Source organism: Anguilla rostrata, chromosome 8 (assembly GCF_018555375.3).
Source record: "Anguilla rostrata isolate EN2019 chromosome 8, ASM1855537v3, whole genome shotgun sequence".
Taxonomy (NCBI): Eukaryota; Metazoa; Chordata; class Actinopteri; order Anguilliformes; family Anguillidae; genus Anguilla; species Anguilla rostrata.
Window position 1 is genome coordinate 14,522,281 of NC_057940.1, and position 23,589 is coordinate 14,545,869.

The following is a 23,589-nucleotide window of genomic DNA, read 5'->3' on the forward strand; positions in this document are numbered from 1 at the left end:
ACTCCAGGCATACCAGGCAGATCCCCCGAGAGTGCGGCGGTTTCTCCCCCCCGAGACACAGGGCGCGATGGAGAGAGCGCATCGGCGCGTGATCAGTACTTCCAAGCATCCAATATAACGAGCTGAAAAGTCAGCACCCCCCCCCCCCACTTCGGTCAGTGAGCACACGGGCGGCGGGGTGAGGAGGCGGTCGTGTCCGGTATGAAAACATCGAGTTCCCCAGTCCGCTACACTGACCTGATTGACCACATCGCCGGAAAAAGACAGGCTCTTTTAACATGCAGCTTCTTTCGCATACAGACTCGGGAGAAGTTCAAGTTTGAGATCTGACAAGCTTGAAATTTCAGAAACATGACAGAATGCTGCAGGCAGGGGTGCCACCAGGGATTTTGGGCCCCATGACAAGATCTCACATTGGGCCCCACCACCCCAGGCCATCCCATCCCTGCACAATTTCAGGAAAATTTTTTTGAGGGCCCCTGTCCCCTGTCAGTCAGTCCTAACCCCCCAGACCCCCCCCTCCCCCACTGACCCACATGGTTCCCCTGGCTGCAGGGTCTGGTTATGAATCTGCCAACCGGTATATTCTCAAATGTGAAAGAGGGGACATCTGGTCTCATAATACTGTGAGATTCATCAACCCCTTGTGGTTTCTTTGAAGGAGAGTTTGCCCTGAATTAACACTTGGCCCGTCACTTTCACTTTCTTTGTGCAAAGTTAATAAGCATGTCATCTTTTCCTGTATGAGCTTAACTGTAGTAGGGAGGCACTATTGTAGACACGTTTAACTTGGGTCACCACTCGCGAAACAACACATAACATAAAGGCAAATTTGTGACAAATGACTGCTATCACCCTAAACCAGAACAAGCAGCAATACGAGTGTGCTTATAACAGGGAGGAGAGTGATCTTATGGTGCAGGGTCCAGTCATAGTGCCCATGCAGATGGGATGTATGCATTCAGACACGATGTAACAATTCAGCAGACTTGCGCAGAGTCCTCTGGAAGCGGTCCAGTCTCTTACCCAGGAATACCACAGTAGGACTCCATTCTACACCCATTGCTTCATCAATAACTCAGGGACAGATTGAGGTAATGGCTTTTAGGATGGCCCGGAATCGTCCCCGAAGAGCATGCCTTGACCTCAAACTGTGAACCCCATGGGACCACTGCGCTAGTCTATTGTATTTCCTGCTCTGCTATCCTGGCCGAATATCCAGTTAGATGGCTCTTTCCGACCTGGCTGTTTAATTACTCCCCAAGTTTGATTGGCTCGCAGAATTCTATCTTCTTCACCCCTGTTGACTTTTTGGAGTTTCTGCAGCAAAACGGCTACCCCACTTCATTCTGCCGGGTGGCACTGACACACAATGCGGGCAGTGGAGGTCTGTAATCCACGCGGCCCTCTGTAATTAATATTCATGTCCCTTTTATATTATAGAACTATGCTCACACAATTGTTATAGATTAAATTAAACTCAATTCATTTTGAACTGTTAATGCTTACATGCTTCCTTCATCCTTATAGGCTCATTTAACTAAAAGGTGGGGAAACTGACATGTAAGGACAGTGTAACTGGAAAGTGTGATGCGTTGATAGATAATATGAAATCTAAAGATTCAGGAATGTGGCATTTATGGAAGAAAATAAGGTTCAAAAGATTTGAATTGAAGAACACACAGAATTAACAGATTATATATTTTTTTTAAATGTGAATTCAATACATTTAAATTTATTCACATGGAATTGTATAGTTTTGAATTTACATCTGAAACATTTAGCTTCCCAAAATTTTAATCTTAAAAATCAGGTTCCATTTTTCCAATGCCTCAAATTCAGTTTTTAAGAATTCAGTTTTTAAAGATTCCATTTCCAAACGAGCACAGAACATTGTGGTTACTCAAGAAAAGGGGTAGAATGTGGAAGAATTTCTACCTGTGGGTTCTTGCTTCCTAACAATGCATGAGTGGTTTTTCTTTGCCTCTCGATGATTTATTCAGATTTTTCAGCCTTATGCTGGCCTGCTTTACTGCCACTGACGAGTATTTAGTCCTCATGTTGAGAGACAACCACAACAGTTTCCGAATGGAAACTCCACACCAAGAGTGAACTCTAGATCTTTCTTGAACTAATGATGCAAGGACACACAACTGACCAAAAAAAAACTGAGCAGCCAATTGTCCCATTACTTTTGCTCCCCTAAAAAGGGGGGAAGACAATGTATAAGATGGGATTTAATTCCTACAGGCATCAACCAATATGGATGTAAATAGCCTCAAATGAATGTCGACGTTCATTGTTAATTTCAAATCCAATGTGCTGGAGCACAGCCAAAACAATAAAAACTGTGCCACTGTCCCGATACTTTTGCATTTACCCGTATACCATATGCTGTTCTTTCGCCTCCATCCAATTAACATATAAAATGAGCATCACGTTGCTCTAACACGCTGCTACAATATCACATCATTATGAGAGCATCCTGCAAGCTGTGTGCGCTGACAAACAGGAAAATGAAAAAATATCAGCCGACGTTAAGCTGTGGGTGATTTGCTGGAGTGATTTGGGAGAAAAAAATACCGGGTCATCCATGTAGCAACAGAAGGCTCAGGACAGAAGAAATATGGCCTTAGCTTGGCGCGTGTCTGCAGTGAGAAATGCCTGGATTTATCAAAGTCACCCAGCACAATTAGCGGCAATTTGATGTCAGGGAGTAACAATGTCCGCGCTGAAAAATTGGGGGAAAGTGCCAACTAAATGGACAAGTCTCCTGTTATCCCAACACTCTACATCTCCACAGACTGTCCTATTCCCCTGTCCAAGGCATCAGCGCCTGTCACTGATTTATCGGGTAATTCAGTCTTCGTCGATGTGTCTTGTGCTAATTAAATGCATCGTGCTCCATCCAGAAATGTCACAATTGATTTGTCTTCCGCTGGCCCAGACTTTATTTCAATCTTCGGTGGAAAGAGAGGGAGAGAGAGAGGGGGGCAGAGAAAAAAAGCACAGACAGAAAGAGAGAGGGAAAAAATAACATTCTTCTTTAATAAGAGGGGAGAGCTGGAGTTACCCCAGGCCTGGTTTCTCCCAAGGGGACGTGCCCACGCACACAATCACAGAGCCAACAGTAAAGGAGAGCCAGCGCGTACTCCCACTGCTGAGCGGACGACAGCGGGGACGATCTCTTGATCCGAGCGCAGCGTCCACCGTGATCAATATCGGGATGTATTGCCAACGCGCATTGTCACAGTGAGGGTGATTAGCGTTGAGATACACCGATGGGAAGTGATCGGCCATCAGAGGCAGGCTAAACAGACCCAGCCCATCACGATTCAGAGCTTGCGGCAGCGAGCTCCTCTACAGCCACATTCAGTTAAGTTCAGCAGGTAGGCATCCCATTCCACCCCAAAATCCCTTGCTTAATTCATCCAATTAATAAATTAGCCGCATGAAATTACTAAAAATACTGCACAGTAATATAGACTACAGTGGACACCTGTGTGTGTGTGCGTGCGTGTGTGCGTGTGTGCATGTGCCTGTGTGCATGAAAAGGATATGATGGAGGGTGAATATTATTTCCTTGATTGTGCATATACATAACACATTTTTATTCTTGTATATGGTTGCAAGTATGATCTTGTTTACATATGTTTGGATATGAAGAGCATATGGTGACACTGCCTATGGGTTTCATTCCCAGTGTGTGTTTTGTAAATAGTTGCTTTAACTTGTACTGCCAATACAAATCTATGAGAGAGAGAGAGAGAGAGAGAGAGCATGACAAACATGCTTTTCCTATCAAATCCCTGTTAATAGGACACAGCAGCCTCTTTCACACCCCACAACAAATGGAGACATCAGTGGTATTAGAACAGACAGGGGGCCTTTAAGCTAGTTGGCACAATTTGCTGTGAGTTAATAGTCTCTTTCTCCTGCAGATTTGATAAGCGCAGAAGTGAATCACATCCCTGGCCAGATAGTTCCATGGTACTTGTCACATCTGATCAAATCAGTGTTTTTCCAGCAAGGGGCTTTGGTATAATGGGCTCTCTGGGGCTACAGTGCAAAGGGGGGAAGGGGGCCATGTTAAAGTCTCATCACCAAGATTAAAACATTTGTTTACTGATGAAGATTACAAGATTGAAATCCGAGATGTTTTTTTCCCAACAAAAATGTTCTGGGATTCAAATGATGTTGCGTTACATTTAGAATGTGGAAAACTAATACGGGGATCTGTTCTATCTAACTGCTATGTGATTTTAGCTTTCTCCTATAAATGAATTCCCCCGTGTTTGTTCTGCATTCCTGTACCTCATTTTTAATCATTTCAGGAACCACTGGACGCATGATGCTATGTATGTGTCAAAAGAAGCACCCATTCACAGCCACTATGGTTTTGAGCGGATCTTGTTTCAGTTACATTTAAGAGCCCATGCAGGGATCTTATGCTGAATATTGTGGAGTTTATGCCAATGCATAACAATGCGATAGAAAGGAGATAACTGAGATATACAATTTATATTTATTAACTTGTAATTTAGTTACCCTGTACCCTTGAAATCTATTGATTATTTGAAATCAGAATCCAGATTCTGATTGTATATATTCTTACTGTATAAAATTTAAAAAGTACCCTATGAGTCTGTAATGGCCAGGGGCCTAACAATGGCTCATAAAAATGTTTAATAAAAGGCGTGCCTCAAATGACAGAAGGAACTGGCAATATCAGAATAGCTAGTGTGGAGTATAAACACTGAACTCAGGGGTTGCGAGTTTGAGAAAAAAAGCAGAACACTGCCTCTGTTCATGAAGTCCTCTGTAGCTCTACACTGTGCCGGTCTATGTTAGCATGTTAGCTTACTAGTTCTGCTATACACGTCTGCTGCATTGGGATCTGAGTGACAGCAATATTTCCCAAAGAGAACTAATTTTCATTGTATAGTATCTAATTAACAACTGACCATCACTGAGATCCCACTACTTTTCTTCTCTATTACTACTTCATAAAAAACTGAGCAACCCTCAGGACTAAGGTTCTTCCCGAGGCAGATGGAATGAAAAGGCTTTGAATGGAATTGCAGTTATCTCCATTTTTGACCTGATCCATTAAGCTGGAGCTTTTCCAGGCTATCGCTGTTTAATGTCAGATTGAATGAATGAATGAATAAAACATTGACTCTCAAAGTGATTTAGTGATCAGGAGAAACTTACCTCAGCCACCACCAATGTGTAGCACCTACCTGGGTGATGCACGGCTGCCATTTTGCACCAGAACGCTCACCACACATCAGCTGAGGGGGAGGGAGAGAAGATACATTTTTGACCAATTAAATCAGGGGATGATTATGTGACAGGTTGAGAGAGCCAAGTTTGGAATTTAGCCAGGACGCCGGATAACTCCCTACTCTTTGCGATGAATGTCATGTCTTTAATGACCACACTGAATCAGGACCTCGGTTTAAGGTCTCATTCAAAAGATTGGGTCTCCCGCAGCACAGTGTCCCCATCACTACACTGGGGCATTGGAGATTATTTGACCAGAGGGAAGATCACCCCCTGCTGGCCCTCCAATACTACTTCCAGCAAGAGCTTAGTTTTCCCAGGAGGTCTCCCATCCAAGTATTAACCAAGCTCACAGTGTGGTTGTATTTAACCCAAAAGGACTCAAACAATTGGACATGCCTCCGCAATAAAAAAAGACCTTCTTTGATGTCGTTGCTTGCTTGTTATTTAAAAGAAGATAAACGACCGGTTTCATTTCAAAAGTATCGTTTTAGCATGGGTATCATCACAATCTAATAAACACATAATCGTAGTCATGAAACAATATTATGTGGGGTTTGCATGTGAAATGATAGATAATGCATTACAGAAATATAAATTAGTTTCCCACAGAGATTATACAGCTATAAAAGTAATTATTTTAATTAAGGCACTTGTTAGTTAACAAGCAAGCTGGTTTCCGCACAAAACAATGATGGTGACGACAAAGTTTTTAAAATGTTCTATTGGCTGAAATAGCATCAAACGTGCACTTCCTTATGTCAGTTTTGCATGTGTATCTGAGTATCCTGCGATTGGCTAGTTTGATGAGATGTTGTTATTGGCAGAAGATAAGCTAAATTTCAATGGGGAGAATTATTGATTGTGGGACTGGAGCATTTGCGATGACGAAACTGGCAGGGGAAAAAAGAAAAACACAAAATAATCGAAGTTGGGGCTTTATTATATGGACGTGTGAAGTTGTTTCTGAATTCCGTGTGTTTACACGAGAGCTGAAGGTACAGAGAGAGTCCGTGGCCATTGTGGTTATTTCTGTTGGAATTCCTGAAAAGGCCAAACTCTGTCCTGTATCGCTATGGCGTATGCATCTCCAAGCCGTAACTTATGCCATCCCAATCGAAATAAAAATATCCGCATTGCAAGACAGAATTAACTGTACATTCAACTCCAATTATAGACGAATTCTCACAGCCTGCTCTAGCTCTTTTTAAAGTCATGTTTTGTGCTGAATTTCACGTTTACTTAACGAGGAACTGACACAATCATTTAAAAGTTCTCAGTATTTTGTGCCAGATGTAATTATTAACATGCAGCCTGGAGCAGGAAATGGCTCACGCTCTGAAACAATTTCTTGCACAGACTTCTCGCGATAGTTTAATTTAACGATGCGCTCGACTTCTTTTCACTCGCGCAAATCCTGCACGTCAAGGACACTTCGCTTCAGGTCTACTGTCTTTTCTCAATATTGGTTCAAATGAATAAGCGCAATTTTGTTTTTTGATTGTAATTGAATACACAGTTTTTCTCAATTGCCGATTGCACCAAGACCAGTGCAGTTACTCCAGACTTCCGTATTGCACTCTGCCATATATTCTTAAATCCGGCTCTGAATGGCAATTCAACGTGCGTGATCACTAGTTTAAAAGCAATTGGAGTTGCTTACGTGTATTTTGATTGTGTATGCGTATGCTTTATAAATAAAAATAAATAGAATGATTCAAAGTTGCATAAAAGTGAAACGATGCGAGTGTTCGCTAAATTATTGTATACTTGTGAATAGCCTTATGCAATACTAATGTTTTGCTTGCAAATAATCATATCGCGAATTGGAACGAAGTCGTTGCATGAATACGGGTCAGTGTTTTGGGATATTTTTCGCGCGAACACCAACACAGTTAAATTACAGTAAGTTAATATATCATAAGCGCGATTTGTACTGAAGTATGTGCATCGCGACCTATCTGGTTGCATGGAAATTGCAAGGCACACATCCTAAAAGTTCAAAGTTCATTACTCGTGCACGCGCGGTTGGTTTAGCTCATCGGCATTGCCTATTGCAAGGCTCCCGTGGGAAGGTAATGTGTCCCAGGTAATTTGTAATCTGTTAACAGCCGATTTAATATTATATTCCCCCTATCCCTGACTAAGTGGAAGACGTTATCTCACTGGGCACCAGACTTGGATCAGATCGTTTCAAGTAGGCTATGTTATGGCTATTCAAATACATTTTATATCCATTTTTTACGTGGAAGATGCATGTACAAATAATTTTTTGTTGTCATTTTGAAATACTTAATTCCATATTTTTTTAAAACATGCAAATATCAAATATTTCAAACAGGATATCTGAAATATTTGTCATTCATTTTATGAGGTCTTTTCAAATACTTTCAGCAGCAACATTTCTGTAACCCACGATGATGTTTTTATCCCCGACCTTGTGGTGGGGAATGGAGACTGGTATTTAGAAATAGTTTATCAGTTTCATGAATGAATACCCATGTTATGCTCTTTTATTAATGCTAAACATTTAAGTATATCCTGAGAGTCACTACACAGTCATGTTAACTAGCTTTGGTATATTCAACAGGGCCATTGCACAGTCATCAGTCTCTTCAGGCATTTAACATCTCTTTGATGCATCATGATTTTGCAGATTTTTGCCATGAAAAATTATGACACACCACAAAATACAATCTTCCAACAACACTCGCATGCTCAAGGAGGCCTTTTTCCTAGGTGTACTAATTGCCAGATTAATCTCAGGTGTGCTCAGTTGCCAGGCATGCTAGAGGGTAGAGCTCACAAAGTTGCAGATTCTCAAATGGGGTCAGATGATCAATACACAGCGAATAGGAGGAGTTAGTGGCTAGTGAAGAGACACTTTTATTTCATGAAATATATATTATTTCTAAAGTATTTGATGCAATTACACAGAACAAATAAACATCACAATTTTGTAGTAATTAAAAAAAGTAAAGTAAAAAAGTATTTGAATCAATCAGTTTTTTCAATCAATCTGGTTCATATTCTGCTATATATTTTTCACTCCTCAAAATGAAATGTATTTCATGCATATGTAGCATTCTGTACCCAATGGGTGCTCATCTGCCAAAAGAGGGACTGGTTTTGTCATTTTCACCTAACCCAGCCTCTCTGTGCATCACCCCTCAGGTTTTTCCTCCGGACCTCAGACAGCAATGTCGGCGCTCAGCGGTAAGGTGCAGACGGTGCTGGGCCCGGTGGAGCCGAGCCAGCTGGGCCGCACCATGACCCACGAGCACCTGACCATGACCTTCGAGTGCTGCTACATGCCGCCGGCGCCGGGGGACAAGGCCGTTTCCGAGGCCCACATCGAGATGAAGAACCTCTTCTGGCTCAAGCAGAACCCGTACAGCAGCCCGGAGAACCTGCTGCTGAACCAGGAGACCGAGGCCGTGCGGGAGGAGCTGCTTCTCTACCGGCGGGCAGGAGGGGGCGCCATCGTGGAGAACACCACGACTGGCATCAGCCGCGACGTGAAGACCCTCAAGAGGCTGGCCAAGGAGACCGGCGTCCACATCGTGGCCGGGGCTGGCTTCTACGTGGACGTCACACACTCCAGTGAGACGCGGAAGATGACTGTGGAGAAGGTACGCTGAGCGGATGAATGCTTTTTTTATACATTTTTTATTCTCCTCTTACACGGTGGTAAGCGGTTCTGTCAGCCAACTGGATCTGGACCGGAGCCAAGACTCTGCAAGACCCTTTTTCCAATTATTCTTTATCCTTGCACTTTTCAGAGAGTACCTCTGGAGATTTTCATAGCACAATTGCCTTTGGATACAGTAACAAACCGAAAACTTTCTTGAATTTTTCTTCACAGTGCCTTCGTTCTTTGTTCTCTATACATTTCCTTTTTACTTTCTGTATGATTCCATAGGTCAGATTGTACCTCAGAGATTATGAATGTAGATGTTATAACTGTGTGTGAGGGGTTTATTGAGCTGTGTTTTTGACTGAGGTTGCAGATGCATCTCAAATGCAGACTCATGTATAACAGCTGTCAGAGCACAAATGTAACCAGTGCAGACTGAGTGGGGCATTAGCCTGTGACCTTCAACACTACATGACAAGAGGCACAGTGAGTTCCCAGTTCACAAGGCCCAAGCCATACACCCATGTGCTTAGAGGTTCTGTTCGAATATCCATGATCATCAGCGCAATACCCTCAGTCTGATCCTCCTGTCTTTCCCAAGCTCACCGACATCATCGTAAGCGAGGTTCTCCACGGGGCCGATGGTACAGACATCAAGTGTGGCGTGATTGGGGAGATCGGCACGTCCTGGCCAATCACGGACAGCGAGACGAAGGTCCTGAAGGCCACAGCCCATGCCCAGACCCAGCTTGGCTGCCCCGTCATCATCCATCCGGGTCGGAACCCCACTGCTCCTGCCGCTGTGGTCCGGATCCTGCAGGAGGCCGGAGGTGACATCAGCAAAACCGTCATGTCTCACCTTGACAGGTCAGAGTCCTGGAGACCATGGAGATGGCAGCAAGGGAGGGGGTGGGGCAGAGACCTGGGCCTTTGTCAACTGTCCGTTCCTGAGGTTGACAGAAATGGACAAAATAGGTGTTTGCTGGTTTGTTACCAACAGCCCTTGTAACCATGTCCATGCTGCTGAAAGGTTAGTCTTAAAAATAATTTTAGCTTCTATTTTGCCATAAATCAGGGCTCCTCAACCCTGTTTGTGAAGATCTACCATCCTGTAGGTTTTCACTCCAACCCTGAAAAAGCACACCTCATTCAACAGCTAGAGATCTTGTTGAGCTGCTAATTACTAGAATCAGGTTTGGCAATATAGGGATGAAATTAAAACCTACTGGACGATAGAGCTCTAGGATCAGGGTTGTGCAGCTCTGCCATAACTATTTACTGTTACGTTGTATTCCCGTTCTAAAGGACAGCAGCTCTCAGGGAATTTATTGATTTCTTTTGTATTAGCAATAACTCTGTTTTTTAACAATTTAACAATCCAACCATTCCTGATTGTATTAGGAATAACAGGCAAATTTATCGCTTGTCTGTTGTGAGTCCCCCTTTATGGCAGTTCTGCCTCAGTTTTGTGATCTTCTTTTCTTTTTTTAGATAGGTTTTGTGAAAGAGAAAGCTCTTTTAGAACTGCTTTTGAGCTATAAAAATGTTTTGCTTTGGCGAATGTGATCTTGAGTCCTTGACACTCTAAGACACGATTGTGGGTAGAGACTTGTAACTCGTCTCCTCCCAAAACATTTTGATATTAGCTAATGCGCCAATCCAGATTATTACGTTGTTGCTTCTGTTTATGCACCTGGTACTTCCTGATTAAAAATAGGGTTTTGGGGGCAGGGGCAGTGGTGCTTATCGGAAGCTTAATGTTGTGCTTTGTGCTCCTTGTGTTTCTGCTGTGGCACTGCTCTGGATCCTTGACGAGCCACTTATAGACCTCTCATTCCTGTGGAGCCAACAACCTGCTATTGAACAGTCAGATTAATCTCTCCCCTCTGCCTGCCTGCCCCCCCCCCCCGTTTAACTCATGTCTGCTGCTTGGCAGTGCTGTCTGTTATTTTTAATACTGATCATGTGACACTCCTGTGTTACAGTTATAGAACTGTGGTCCTGTTTTTCGGTGGGAGGAAGTGAGATCACCGCGTAGCTCTGGCATGTTGAGTCGAATGCAAGCACAGAACAGGCCGCGTGGGAGCTGCGGCCTCTTTTTGTCCAAAGGTGAAATTACTTTCTGTTTTTCTTCTTTGTCTTCAGAACCATATTTGACGAAGGGGAGCTCCTGGAGTTTGCGAAGATGGGGAGCTACCTGGAGTATGACCTGTTTGGGACAGAGATGCTAAACTACCACTACAACCTGGAGGTGGACATGCCCAGCGACAGCCAGAGAGTCAGGACGTGAGTTGCCACCCACACACATTTTAACGTCATCATTTAGCCTATACCAGGGCCAACTGTTATACAGAAACAAAATACAGCCGGACGTAGCCATACTGTTGGCCCTCGGATAACCTTTTTAGACTTCTCAGCATAGCTTTCATTAGTGATAGAATATTATAAGTATACTATACTTATATATACTAAGAATACATTGCATATTTCAAGGACACATCTGCTTAGCTTACACATTTACAACATTTATTCATATATCGCTTTCAAATTTTTCATAGAAAATATTTGTTGAATGCAGAGTCTTTGTTTCTTTGTTAACGGCGAAAATTGAGAATGAGGAATGCTCCAAATGTCCAACAAAGAATATAACAAGTGTACGCTAGAGTGAGGAATTAAAGGACATTAAAGCGATTGCTCAAGGGTCCTATAAGAGCATCCTTGTGCTTAAAGTCGACAACTGTAACACGGCCGGGTTGCTGTGGGATTTGAAAGCAGCCCTTACTGTTCACATCGCGCAGCAAGACGTACGGTTCGCCTGCTGAGCCGAAGACCCAGGTCCCAGCCCAAGGGAAAGAATAGCACTCTTAATAATGCCCGAGGAGGCAAGAATATGAGTGTGAGTGCTCACGTGTGCTTCTGAGATTCACCACTTAACCTACCGGTCTGGTGCAGCTCCCTCTCTGAAGTGCTGAAACGTTCTGTAGATCCGCACATACATCGAGGCCAGTGCCAGAACATTAGATCTCTGATTGTGACTCCGATCACAGCCGTAGTGCTAATTGCGCTGTACGTGTGTCCTGTCCAGAGGTTGTACTGCCGTGAAAGAGCCATTATTATCATGAAGAGCCAACAGTCGCGCCGCTGCACAAGTGTACTCACCAGTGTTTTTTATTTGATTACGGCCACTGGATTCTTCTCTACTTGAATGCTTTACTTACCTCTTCTGTTCCATGATTGCGAATGATATTTAAGAAAAGGTCAAAGCGAACTGAAGGAACACATTGCATATTGATACATTAGCCTATCCTTCTCAGTTGTATTGGCACTTTTTGCCTGCCTGCCGAATTGATAAATAAACAGTGGGCTCTGTCCCCATTATAAGTGCCCTTAGATGTGTTTGTACTCAGAAATAACCATGCCAGTGGTCTATTTCCTCTATAGAAATCCCTGACCTAGAATCCAATTGTTATTTCTCCTGCTTTGTGCTAGATAAAATGTTACTCATCGCCCTCCTCTTCACATTTTCTTCTGCGTTTTGCTTTGAAGCTTCTTTCAGCAGTAATATTGCACACAGGGGAGGGCGCTTGTAGATTAATTTTTTTCATATTATTTATTTAATTGATTACTTTTGACTGTGATGATACTGTGTAATTTGCAGTGGAGCGCAGTAGTTTTGGGGACCGCATTCACGCTGTTTTCTGGTGCGTGGTCAGGGTGTGAAAACTGAAACGTGGGCGTGGCCACTTTCTTGAATATTAATATTTATGAACATATTCATACTTATGGCAGTGACCGTTGATCCTGGTTGCAGAATCCTTAATACTGGTCCAGATCAGTCTGAGTGATTATCTGATTACTTTTAATGGGATCCAAGTTATTACCAGCTGGAGTAAATGGACTTGGAAGTTTGCTATTGTTGTTATGATTAATGGAATTAAGACATTAGCATTCACTCTCATATTCCCATTGATTAAGTCAAATATATTTTAGAAATTTATATTTGAACGGCACAAGAGCAGGGACCTAAGGGGTGTATGCCTTTAAGAAGAGCCACCTTTGCTCCTAGTACTTGAGTGTATTTTCTCTCTTTGGTAAAACTTCTTCTCAGAAATGGATTATTAGGGCACACTCTCTCTCTCTCTCACAAACCCATCTCTCAGGGCTGACTGTAATGACAGAAGGAAGAATAACACAGACAGTAACCCCCTTCTTTGCAGTAAGGTTTATTTATTCTCACTGAAGCAGAAAATATAAGAGGAAACAACTGGGGGAGGCCTTTTTCTGGGACACCTCCTCAGGACGGGTGAGAATGATGTCACCTCAGAGAACTGAGATGGGTAAATAAGAATGTGGAATGGTGTGTGGACAGGGAATTAATGTCTTTTTTTTACAGACTATTTGTTCCACTTTTTTTAAAGCCCTATTGTAATAGTAGGTCTGCCGTCAGTCTGCGTGGACACCCGCCAAAATGGGAATCCTATTAGGTGCTTAAAATTGCGCCGTGCAGTAATGGCATAGCTGGCACCTTATTCCCCACAGGAGGCGCTGTTGAGCAGTGAGGCGGGGACACCCCTCCCTACTGCAACCCTCCCGTTGATTATCGCGAAGTATTAACCACCGCTTTGGAGATCCCATTAACACCCTGGCCACCGCTGTGATGATTTGGATCTGACTCAAAAGCATGCTCCTGTTGCATTTGCCCCCTGGCAGCCGAAAACTATGGGGATTTTAAATGGGGGATAAAATGGCCTCCCTCATTTTTTGTGTCTGTGTTCTTCCCCCTCATGGGGTAGTGTGAATTTAATGACATCATCCCCCACCTGAACGTGGCAGTTTCACCTTGCGAAGTTTTGCGGCAGTATCACAGATTTCCAAATACCCCAGAGTATTACTAAGGGTCTGAACAAAACAGCAGAGATTACCATACAGTATGTGGCCGAAGCGCTGTGAAGCAAACCTCCGGATGTGTCCTTGTCACTGCAGGACTTTCAGTAAGTTAGTGAAGTGAATGAATTACCACCTCAAAAATATTCAATAATATTCTTCTTTCTTCTTCCCCCATACATCTGTTACAGTGACTCTTTTGATGTGTTTGACTATGCAAAGGTTTATAATTCTGTATGGATCTAATTTAGTTTGTTTGCATGTGTTGTTGCATGTGTGCTTTTTACGTGTTTGTGCGTCTCTTGTCTGCGTGGGTCTGGATGTGTGTGTGTGTGTGTGTGCGCTTGCGCGTGTGTGAATGCTCTCGTCTGCACACGGTGTTTCCCAGCTTGGCTTTCCTGGTGGCGGAGGGCTACGAGGACAGGATTGTCATTGCGCACGACGTCCACACCAAGAACCGGCTGGTCAAGTACGGCGGGCACGGCTACTCGCACATACTCAACAACATCGTGCCCAAAATGCAGACCAGGGGCATCAGTCAGGTCCAGGTGGACAAGATCCTGATTGAGAACCCCAAACACTGGCTGACCTTCAAATGAGGTGTAATTTTACTCACCGGGCTAAACGGCCAGAAGTTTTCCTTTTTAACCCAGTAAAAATCTGGACAAGAGCACCTGCTACGTGATTGTAATGTGAAATTTCGGCCACGCTGTGATTTTTTTCAAAAATTGTATGTAGCTTGTTCCTGTCAGTACCGGTGAAACAAAAGTAGCAGTGGTAAATTTGTTCATTCTGACTATAAATATTGATCATTTACATTATGAAATTGATCATTTGTCTGTTTAGCTTAGACTGTGGAAATGGTGTCAACTAAAGATGGCGTTGCTGCAAAATTATTGTATCACTGCAGCAACAGTCACTGCTGTACTGCATCATCACAGCGATGTTCTGGGAAGAACAATCCATAGCCACAGGGAAGGCATTTGCTTTAATATGCGTAATGCTCATTTAAAAATTTAAGTAGTACAATAGTCTAAATTGAATGAAGGCCTCAATAAATAACCGTTTCAATATATGCCATGCAAATGCGTACCTTAATCTTGTCTAAGGTTCTATTAACCTGTCAGTTCACGGCGATGGATTGTGTCTTAGAGTATCTTAAATGGAATCATAAAATGCAGAAAATCTATCAGGCTGTAAGCAATATTTTTTGGACTGCAAACAAGTATACTGGCGCTGTCGAACACATGGTGCTAAGGGTGGTCAATGTGACATGAGCTGAGAAGGGATATTTCAAATGAAGTATGTGTGTCAAGTAGTATAATTATTACAAACTTGTGAAGTAAAATAGACTGTAAACACAGGCATGCGTTTGCTGATAAATGACCTGGAACGGCATTACCTCTGTGCTGTGTCACTTCCCGGTTTGTCGTTACCGCACTCTTTTAGGACTGAAACCCTGTGAGCTGTCCTCGGTGGCCTGGTGGAGGGCTGTGTAATTAGGGAATGTGTTCGGAGCCTGGCAGATTGCATTGAAGGACACCCGAACCTGCCGCTGAACAGGTGGTATCGCAGAGTGGCTTCTCATGTGATAAATGACATGCTGGAGCAATCGCTGACTGACTGTTATATTTTAAATCCAAAGAAAAAAAATTGACATAAATAAATAAATAAATAAATGAAGGAATACTGATAAAGCCGAGGCAGGGTGAATTGTCCTTGGCTCGTGGCGTTTCATTAAGCATTGTCACTGAGAGGAGTGTTGATAGCTTGCAGATGAGCTCCCATTGAGGCAGGAGGAGGGGGTGCGGTGCTGCCACATTGCCTAAATTATTATATTATACCCCAGAACCACAGGCTCCTTCCTGTGGGAGGATTTCAGAGCAATAAAAGTCTTTTTTTTTTTTGACCAAACCTCTTGTGGTCGTGTTTGTGTTTGTTTCAGTTTGGCCTCTCGCTCCTCGCCATGGTGCACATGAGTAGAAGGGATTATTAATGCAGGTGATCCGTGGAACAGGAGGTTTATGATATCAGGCACGGTGACGCGGGGAACCTGAGCTGGGAAACGATCACGTCCAGGCCAAGGAGCCTTGAATATAAGCCGCGGCGAAGACGGGGGAGTGCCGGACGTTTTCTCGATGCTGCGGCAGTGTTGGCGTGCCGCGCAGTTGGGGTTCAGCTGGGCTGGGCGTTTTGCTTTTCATGGACGGGGGGTTTTTTTTGTGCTCTGTTTGGGAAGAGACTGAGTAGGACACATTTTTAGCATTTCAAATCCTCGCCTTGATTTCGCACTGATTGCCGCATCTTACTGTTATTGGGAAATGCTAATGCCCTGTATTACAAAGGGACCAAATTAAATGAAACAGCAGTGATTACTGGATGTGAACAAAGTACTGTGAAGTGAACAGAGGATGTGTCCTTGTAATTCCGGAATATTCAGTTTGTCAGAAGTTTGTGAAATTAGGGCACTACTTTAGGCGGGCTCAACAAACAAGCCAAATGCAATAGTTTTTTTTTTTTAGTTTTTTTTTAGAATTTGAATGAGATCCCCAGTGAATTTCCATTCACAGCACTCTGCAGTACAACATGACTGATTTACTTTGTTTTAGCTGCAAAATATGCAGTTTAGAAAATTAAAGGGGAACAAATTGCAATCCAAACAACTACATTCATGGGGTGTGGCCTACGTATGTTTGGGGAAATTTCTCCAATGGCTGAATCTTACCATCTGACATAAGACCTGACCAACCATAACACCAGAGAGTATTGTTTATCTGCAGTCTTATACAGGAAGGAGGAGAGGAAAGTTCCCATAATGCACCAATAAGAATGGCAGGTAGTGGAATCCTCCCTTTGGTCAGAGCATAAGTGTACTTGTGTCATTTGTAGCACCAGAGCTTACCACAATATCAAATGTTTGACACAGCTGATGTAAAATAACAGGACTCCAGTTTCCAATACATCTGCTGCTTCACCTCTCTATCCCTCTCCCTCAATGGTGTGTACCAATTACTGTGTCTTTGGCATTGGTCATTAAACTGGGGCTGAATCCTCAACTTTCTGGTGTCCTGACAGGGGCTCTAAGCACAAAGCTACTCAACCTACAGCCAGAAACACACAGTGTGACACAGAGAGACCTACTGATTCCAGGGACAGACCACAGGGTCAGTGGAAGCCAATCAGGAGCTCCCAGAGTTGAGAGCTCCTAGACCATATGGATGCAAATGTGCACAGCTTGGCTATTTTAAGTAGCATAAGTGTACAGCTGTGGTCTGTGGGGATAGTATGTTCCTCGTAGCTGTATACTGTTGTAGAGGTGTACGTTCAGGTCAACCGAGTTATCCACTGGCAGTAAATAAATAAAATTTATTGTGCAGCAAGAAATGAGGAGCACCAAATAAATCAAGCTTTGATCAAAAGAAACCGAATCACTTGTCCAGGCAACTGTTTAATGTCATTTTGATATGTATGAATCAGAAAAGCTCATGTGAAAATAAAACACCCATCAGATCAAGTCGATCCATTTAATGTAGGTAGCATAACATTTTACACGAGAAGTGCCTTCTGGGGGAAAAAAAGAAACAATATTCCCAGCGCCCAGCTGTTCTTACATGACAAAAGCAGTGTCCGTCTGTCCATTTGTCATCTATTGTCATCTTGAGAAAGCTGTGAACGAGGACATTTCTGATTTGAAGGGGACTCATTTTCACATGCTAGCATATTGCGAAGAGACATTCATAATAAGAACATTGAACAGGTTTAAAAGTCAACTGCCATAATCTCTGAATCTTTTAAATCTGATAGGCTAAATATTTATTTTCCATCTGTAAATATTTACGTCTCCATCTGTCCCCCATCGCCTGTCCCAAAGGACCTTAAGAATAGAGATCGCTGAAATGAACTATTGCTCCTCACAATAAGGAACATAATGAATCTGCTTTGTGGTGCCAGAGATGACTGTTGTTCTCCTTAAAGCTGGATGTTGATAGTTCCATGTGTTCCTCCTCCCGAAAGTAGAGGATCCACAGCAACCGAGCATGCATCGTCTGCCATTGTCATCACGAGATAACACCTTCAATCGGTCATTGAAACAAGCAGTTTTCGCTGGCAAAATGTAAGATTCAGTTTGGTGACGTGATTTCAGTGAGGTTCTTCGAGCTGGCGAGAATAGTTTTCAGCCGAGTCTGCTGAGCATCTGATTGTGCCCTGCCAAAAGAAATGCGACTTTTGATCATTGCGTTGTTTTTTTCTAAAACCGAATCGGCTTCCCTCATACCAGCTTCCCACAGTTTTATCAGTGCTGAGTTAGCGTTTTACTTCATTTAGATACAAGGAGGAAAACAGACGCCTTCGGATAATCAGCCATTTATGATTATTTATGCTGATCGCATCTTTTTTTCTTGACAGTCTTTATATTGTTTTAAGAATTGCAGACACTCATTTGGCTGACTGAAGTGAAGTTAAACTATCCGAGATACATACGTTCTCATTGACACTTTTGTGATATGACTCAAATTTATTTATTTTAATTTTTTTGTTTATTTCTAATAAAACCTTGACCCTCATTGCCTTTTATTATTTCGACTATTTTTCATGATGTCGAACCCACACACAGTAAGATCAGTTGTATTGTCTGGACGGTATTCCGTTTCGAGTTTAATACCTGACACAAGCCTCTGTAACACTTAGCCCCTAATAATACCTTCATTGGAATCAAATGTGTGAGCAGAATTCAGGCATGAAACCACAAGCACTTATCGAATTTATGCTTGACGGTTTTGAGGAATGACTGAGTGAGAAATAAGGTGCTCCAAAGGTGCTGTGGCTACGATAAATCACGCTCAAATTAACCCTTCTTCTGGTGCAAGGTTCCCCGCACTTAAAACCCTATTCAGAAATCTCTGTTTGAGCTGCCACGTCCACATCACAAGGATTGATTAGGAAGGTGAGCCATTTGGCTACAATTCAATTAAGCCCCCAATATGAGTAAAACAGTAAATTGACATTTTGATATCGTACCTTATAGAATTTAGTCTTTTGTCTTTTACACAACATCATTTCAGCAGAATAAGCAGTTTAGCAGGCAATGCGCAGAGAGAATGTCCAGTCAGTGAACAGTTCTAAGCAGATAATACAGACGAGGGTAATGTTTGATACTGGAGACATCATGGTTATTATCACCATAATGATTATTGCACAATCTCAGATTTTTGTGATATAAAAAGTCTCATGAATGCCTCCGTTTTACACAAACACGATACACACGGACAACAGCTTTGGTGGTAGAACGGCAGCGAACGTTTTCCGCATTGCCCCCCCCCCCCCCACCCCACCCCCAATTCTTCACGTTTTACTGTGGCCATTTTTTTGTGTTTACATTTTAAATAACGTGTTTACTATTTGTTGGTTTTGTTTTCATAGCAGGGCAGGCACGGGTGCCCCCACACGGAGGGGGCCGTGGTTTCCGTGGTTTCCCCGCTTTGGGTCGCCCGTCCGCGGATGTTTCGCCGCGCGGGCGCGCTTCGCTGGGAATGACGGCGGAGTTGAAGGGGCTCTGCTACCCTCCCGTCGGGACAAAGGGGAAAGGGTGACCGAGGAGGGGACGTCGGGGGAAAGGAGGACGGGGCGCACACCCGGGCCGGGGAGGAAGGGCTCCACTAATCGGCGTAGATGATGAACCCAGAAAAGGTGCTGTACTTGTTATTGTTCCCCCCATGCGCCTTGCCCCCGTCCAGCTTTATGTATATCTCATCCCCGGGCTCTAGGTGCAGAACCACACTGTTGCTAGCATAGTCATAGTTCTGGTCGGCGTCCTGGGCGATGGCACTGGCCCGCACCTGCAATTAAGGGTCACGGTAAATAAGACATGCACCCCCAATATATCGCAAAAGGTATAGTTAGCACATGTACTGTATGCTCTCTCCTTCTTGCGCGCACACACACACACATGTGCGCAAACACACACACCTACACACACATGCACTCACACACACACATACTCACATGCAAACACACACTGATATTTTAAATGCATTTACATTGCACAAATAAAGCAGAACAGATAGGCTGTCTCTTGCCTGTCTATTTTTGAGCGACAAACAGCTGGCAAGCCCTCAGGTATTAAATTACACATCAAGATAAGTCAGGGTTTTTGAGTTGGGGGTGAGGGGGGTTGGGGAGGGGGGGAGACTGATAGCGTCACTGGCTGGCATCTTCCCAGTCACAAACACCGTGTTCACTTAATGATTTCATTGCATGATTTCATCGCGCAGCGGGGACAGGAGATATTTCTCCAGGACCATGGACAGCTACGTTTCTTGTTAACGCCCACCCATCATTGATGATACGCGTTCTCTCCAGGCTACCTACGAGGTATCTTTGGAAAATGCATAACGCATGAATCACAGTGCGTAACAATTACTTTTGTTTTACTGGCACAATGTATAATCCCCATTAACGGCCATACTGAGATTGGTGTGTTCTCGCAGCAGATTCTTTTTTAAGTCAAAGGACTTACTATATAATTTACGTAATAAAACACTCACTCTGAAAAACTGAACGTTTAAATGCAATTGATGTTTAAAGGTAATAAGCTATGAATGGATATAAAAACATTTTATGACGCAGCTGCAGTATTTTGTTGTAGTTTTGAGAGATAAGACGACAGTGATTTTATTTCAACTACGAAATTTATATCATTAGTACGAACTATAATTTATACAGCTTATTGTGGAGTGATATAAAATCGCTCTGAAGAAAAGCTCATTACACGTGTGTGCCTTAGGTTTTTTGACCTGTTAGAGAGAACTTGGAAATGTAGTTAGCCTACTTTACAGTTTCCTACAGCTTTGTAAGGTAACAACTCATATTGAGGTTATGTTTTCAAACGACTGAACTGAATTCTGCCTCATCGAGTAATGGCACTGATGTGTTCATTGTTTATACCTGCACTTTAAAATTAAGTTTTAATGTCGGTGATGAATATAGCGCAGATACATTGTAATAATTATTTCCGTTATTTGTTTTAATGGCTGAACATTGCAAGCTTGAATATGTATCTGTAACCGATTTGGTGACTTTGTTAGCTGACGTTACTGCACTAAAATGCACGATTTGTCTTTTAATGTAGACTATTCTGCTTCCTATAGGTTATACGTTTGCTTTACTTGTAGGCCTACGTCTTTGTCGAAAATGAAATTGGCATCGATAGACTATTATTATTTTATGATAATATAGGCTAAAAAAGTAGCCTATTGAAATGATTTACGTTCTTATCCTGACATAGGTCCCACCGCGTCCATTACAGAAAGTGAAGTTGTGGCATTTGTGACAGCGTAATCCGCGTCACAAATAATCGCAATTCACATTAAATCGCTCAGCAATTTACTTCAATCTTTCATAATACGCTCCTGTTTCGGGCTTGATTAGGTCACCGTTCTCAAGGTTCTCTTCAGTGGTATTACGTACGACTCAAGCGCTCCAAACTCAGAGAACAAGCAGAGAACAAATATGAGACCGACTAAAAATAGGCCCATTGAAATTCTGTCGATGTTTTTATAACGGTACTTAGGAGTCACTTCCACATTCCCACACGCTTCTTGACTGATGCCAATTTTGCAGATATACCCTTCATCCACTCTCCCATCTTGCTATACCCCCTATATTCAGCGCACTAACCGCCGGGAACACAATTCGAGTGGCGCCTTGATTGTTAGTGGCGCGGGATAAGAGCGCTAAATGAATGCAACTGTGTCAATTAATTGTTTACCATTGTAGCATTTATCCTTTTAATCACATTTAATCGGTCTTAAGACAGAATTGTCGTCGTTGACAACCAATAAAGTGCACGATAGGTAGCCTAAAATCGGTGCATATAAAGGCCAAGCATATCACGTTCAGACATGCTCAACTTGTAACCAAGGAAAACGGCAGATTTTCTCCTGCTAAAGAAACAATATTGTTACCACTTTAAAAATAGTCTAACTGTCCAGCAGCACTGTGGGGAGAAATAAAGGGTCTTACTTACTCCACTCCATTGGCCATTTTTTGCATTGTTGACCACCAGTATTTTTTCAAGCATTTGAGCGACTGAGAATGTGTGTGTTTATTTTCTAACCGTCATGCCTGCGGTAGGTAGCCTATTCGTCTTTCGCCCAGTCGCTTTCTTACCTGGTTATTTTTACAAAGATCAGCCCACATGCTGGTCCCGTCCCCTCCTCGCATCAGTACGTGATAAATAAAGAAGTATATCCCCGGGATAGAGCAGGTGAATTTTCCCGTCGTAGGATCATAGTGGTTGCCCAGATTTGTTACAACGTCATCGAACTTCAGCACCTCGTATCCCTCGTGCTGCTTTTTTAGGCCGGCGTAGAATGCTATTTTGGGGACAGTGCTATATGTAGCCGCACTGATTGCCCCTGTAGGGCCATTCGCCCCAGGCGGTCCGGGTAATCCAGGACGCCCGGGCTCTCCTTGCTCGCCAGGCGGGCCCATTGGACCGGGTGGCCCCGGTTCCCCCGGAGGGCCCCTAGGGCCAACCTTTCCCGAGCGTCCCGGCTCCCCCTTTGGCCCCTGTATGAAAGTCGGCAGAGATTGGGTAAGGCGGTTGTCTCTGACGGTGTCTGCCGTGGCGGTAGTTGGAGATTTAGTCCCATAAGGGTCACACACCATTCGGCAGGTGCCGAGCATCTCATAGCGAGCGGAAGTCCCCGCAGAGTTTACTAAGACCGGGATCAAAATCACCAGTACCAAGACCATGATGACTCCTAGAACCCCAGCCGCGAGCAGCCGCTTCCTGCCGACTAGTCTTGTCAGCGCAGGGCGATCCTCTTGTCTGCTTTTGGACGAAATCTTGCTGGTTGACGAGGGACCCTTTTAGTCAGAAAAAATAGGACCTATTTGGTGTTGCAGTGTTAATTGACTTTTCGGACCGTGCCTTTTGTTTGGTCCGCCTTTCACTTTTGTTTGTGCTGATGCTTGCTTATTCAACACTTTCACCAGTTTAAAAGTTCAGCTTTTTCAGGCTTGTCGCGCTCTTCTTCAACGTTTGAAAAATCTTGTCATCAGCATCTTTTACCGCCTGCACTTTCCGACTTCGATGTCTAAACAGTGGTCAGCGATATAGACTACCTCCTTTATTAGGAAATGAGGGGCAGACAACCTCCCCTTGCTGCGAATGAAGGATCACGCCGTCTTATCCTGTGGTTATCGGCACAGTTTTGAAAGCTTCGCGACTTTTTCATGGATTTAACGTTGATTCTTCTGTGCTGCGAACTGGGGTGAAGCCGCCGAGGTGAAAGAAGCGCGCCCAAGTTTTCCTTTCACTGAAAGATGTCCTCGAGATCTGGAGAGCGGAGAGCGTCTGCAGGCGCGAAGAGTTGTGTGCATCGCAACAGAGGGAGAGGGAGGAAGAGAGAGAAAGAGTCAGGGCGCCGTCTTATGAAAGACAGAAATGTTAAGAAAACCACTGCGACTTAGCGCCGCTATCTTGGCATATCGCCCCGTCACTCAGCAGTCGTATAGCATCTGATATAGAAACGAGAAGACAGGGACACAATCACTATTCCCACGTGACTGAATAACTTGGCATTTCAACTAGATTGCTTTATTTTATCGTTGTTTAAGTGCATATTTGGCTCCGACAGTCCATATGAGTCTTGTGAATTGTTTTTGGGTTTAACAATGAAAAAATATTTTCAAATGTCATAACGCAGTATACCCCAGTGGTGCCAAACATTAAGTTAAATGATACACGGTTTGATCGTAGGCTATGTCTATTTTTT

At 43.4% G+C, this 23,589-nt stretch overlaps 2 protein-coding genes across 4 annotated transcripts; one reads left to right on the forward strand and one right to left on the reverse strand.

Annotated features, from left to right (window-relative positions):
• The first annotated feature begins 6,261 nt into the window (after window positions 1–6,261).
• Window positions 6,262–15,713, forward strand: pter (phosphotriesterase related). Of its 3 annotated transcripts, none has more exons than XM_064346595.1 (5): window positions 6,262–6,284; window positions 8,461–8,918; window positions 9,525–9,790; window positions 11,069–11,209; window positions 14,196–15,713. In XM_064346595.1, the coding sequence occupies exons 2-5, from the start codon at window positions 8,487–8,489 to the stop codon at window positions 14,404–14,406; spliced, it is 1,050 nt and encodes a 349-aa protein (XP_064202665.1). In that variant the 5' UTR covers window positions 6,262–6,284; window positions 8,461–8,486; the 3' UTR covers window positions 14,407–15,713. The 3 variants fall into 3 exon arrangements, with proteins under 3 accessions (XP_064202665.1, XP_064202663.1, XP_064202664.1); XM_064346593.1 differs by lacking the exon at window positions 6,262–6,284 and adding an exon at window positions 6,577–6,730; XM_064346594.1 differs by lacking the exon at window positions 6,262–6,284 and adding an exon at window positions 7,336–7,483.
• A 3,456-nt stretch (window positions 15,714–19,169) lies between these two features.
• On the reverse strand, window positions 19,170–23,322 carry c1ql3b (complement component 1, q subcomponent-like 3b). Its single transcript, XM_064346596.1, has 2 exons — window positions 21,977–23,322; window positions 19,170–19,644 (listed from the first exon to the last, which is right to left on the reverse strand). The coding sequence occupies exons 1-2, from the start codon at window positions 22,562–22,564 to the stop codon at window positions 19,465–19,467; spliced, it is 768 nt and encodes a 255-aa protein (XP_064202666.1). The 5' UTR covers window positions 22,565–23,322; the 3' UTR covers window positions 19,170–19,464.
• Between the last annotated feature and the right edge of the window lie 267 nt (window positions 23,323–23,589).

What these genes read in the sequence shown, in the direction of transcription:
- pter (XM_064346595.1), top strand. Translation starts at nt 8,487, where the DNA reads ATGTCGGCGCTCAGCGGTAAGGTGCAGACGGTGCTGGGCCCGGTGGAG. An exon ending in GTCATGTCTCACCTTGACAG is followed by an intron (nt 9,791 to 11,068) that starts GTCAGAGTCCTG and finishes CTTTGTCTTCAG; the next exon opens with AACCATATTTGACGAAGGGG. An exon ending in GACAGCCAGAGAGTCAGGAC is followed by an intron (nt 11,210 to 14,195) that starts GTGAGTTGCCAC and finishes GGTGTTTCCCAG; the next exon opens with CTTGGCTTTCCTGGTGGCGG.
- c1ql3b (XM_064346596.1), bottom strand. Translation starts at nt 22,564, where the DNA reads ATGGTCTTGGTACTGGTGATTTTGATCCCGGTCTTAGTAAACTCTGCG. An exon ending in ATCTTTGTAAAAATAACCAG is followed by an intron (nt 19,645 to 21,976) that starts GTAAGAAAGCGA and finishes CCTTAATTGCAG; the next exon opens with GTGCGGGCCAGTGCCATCGC.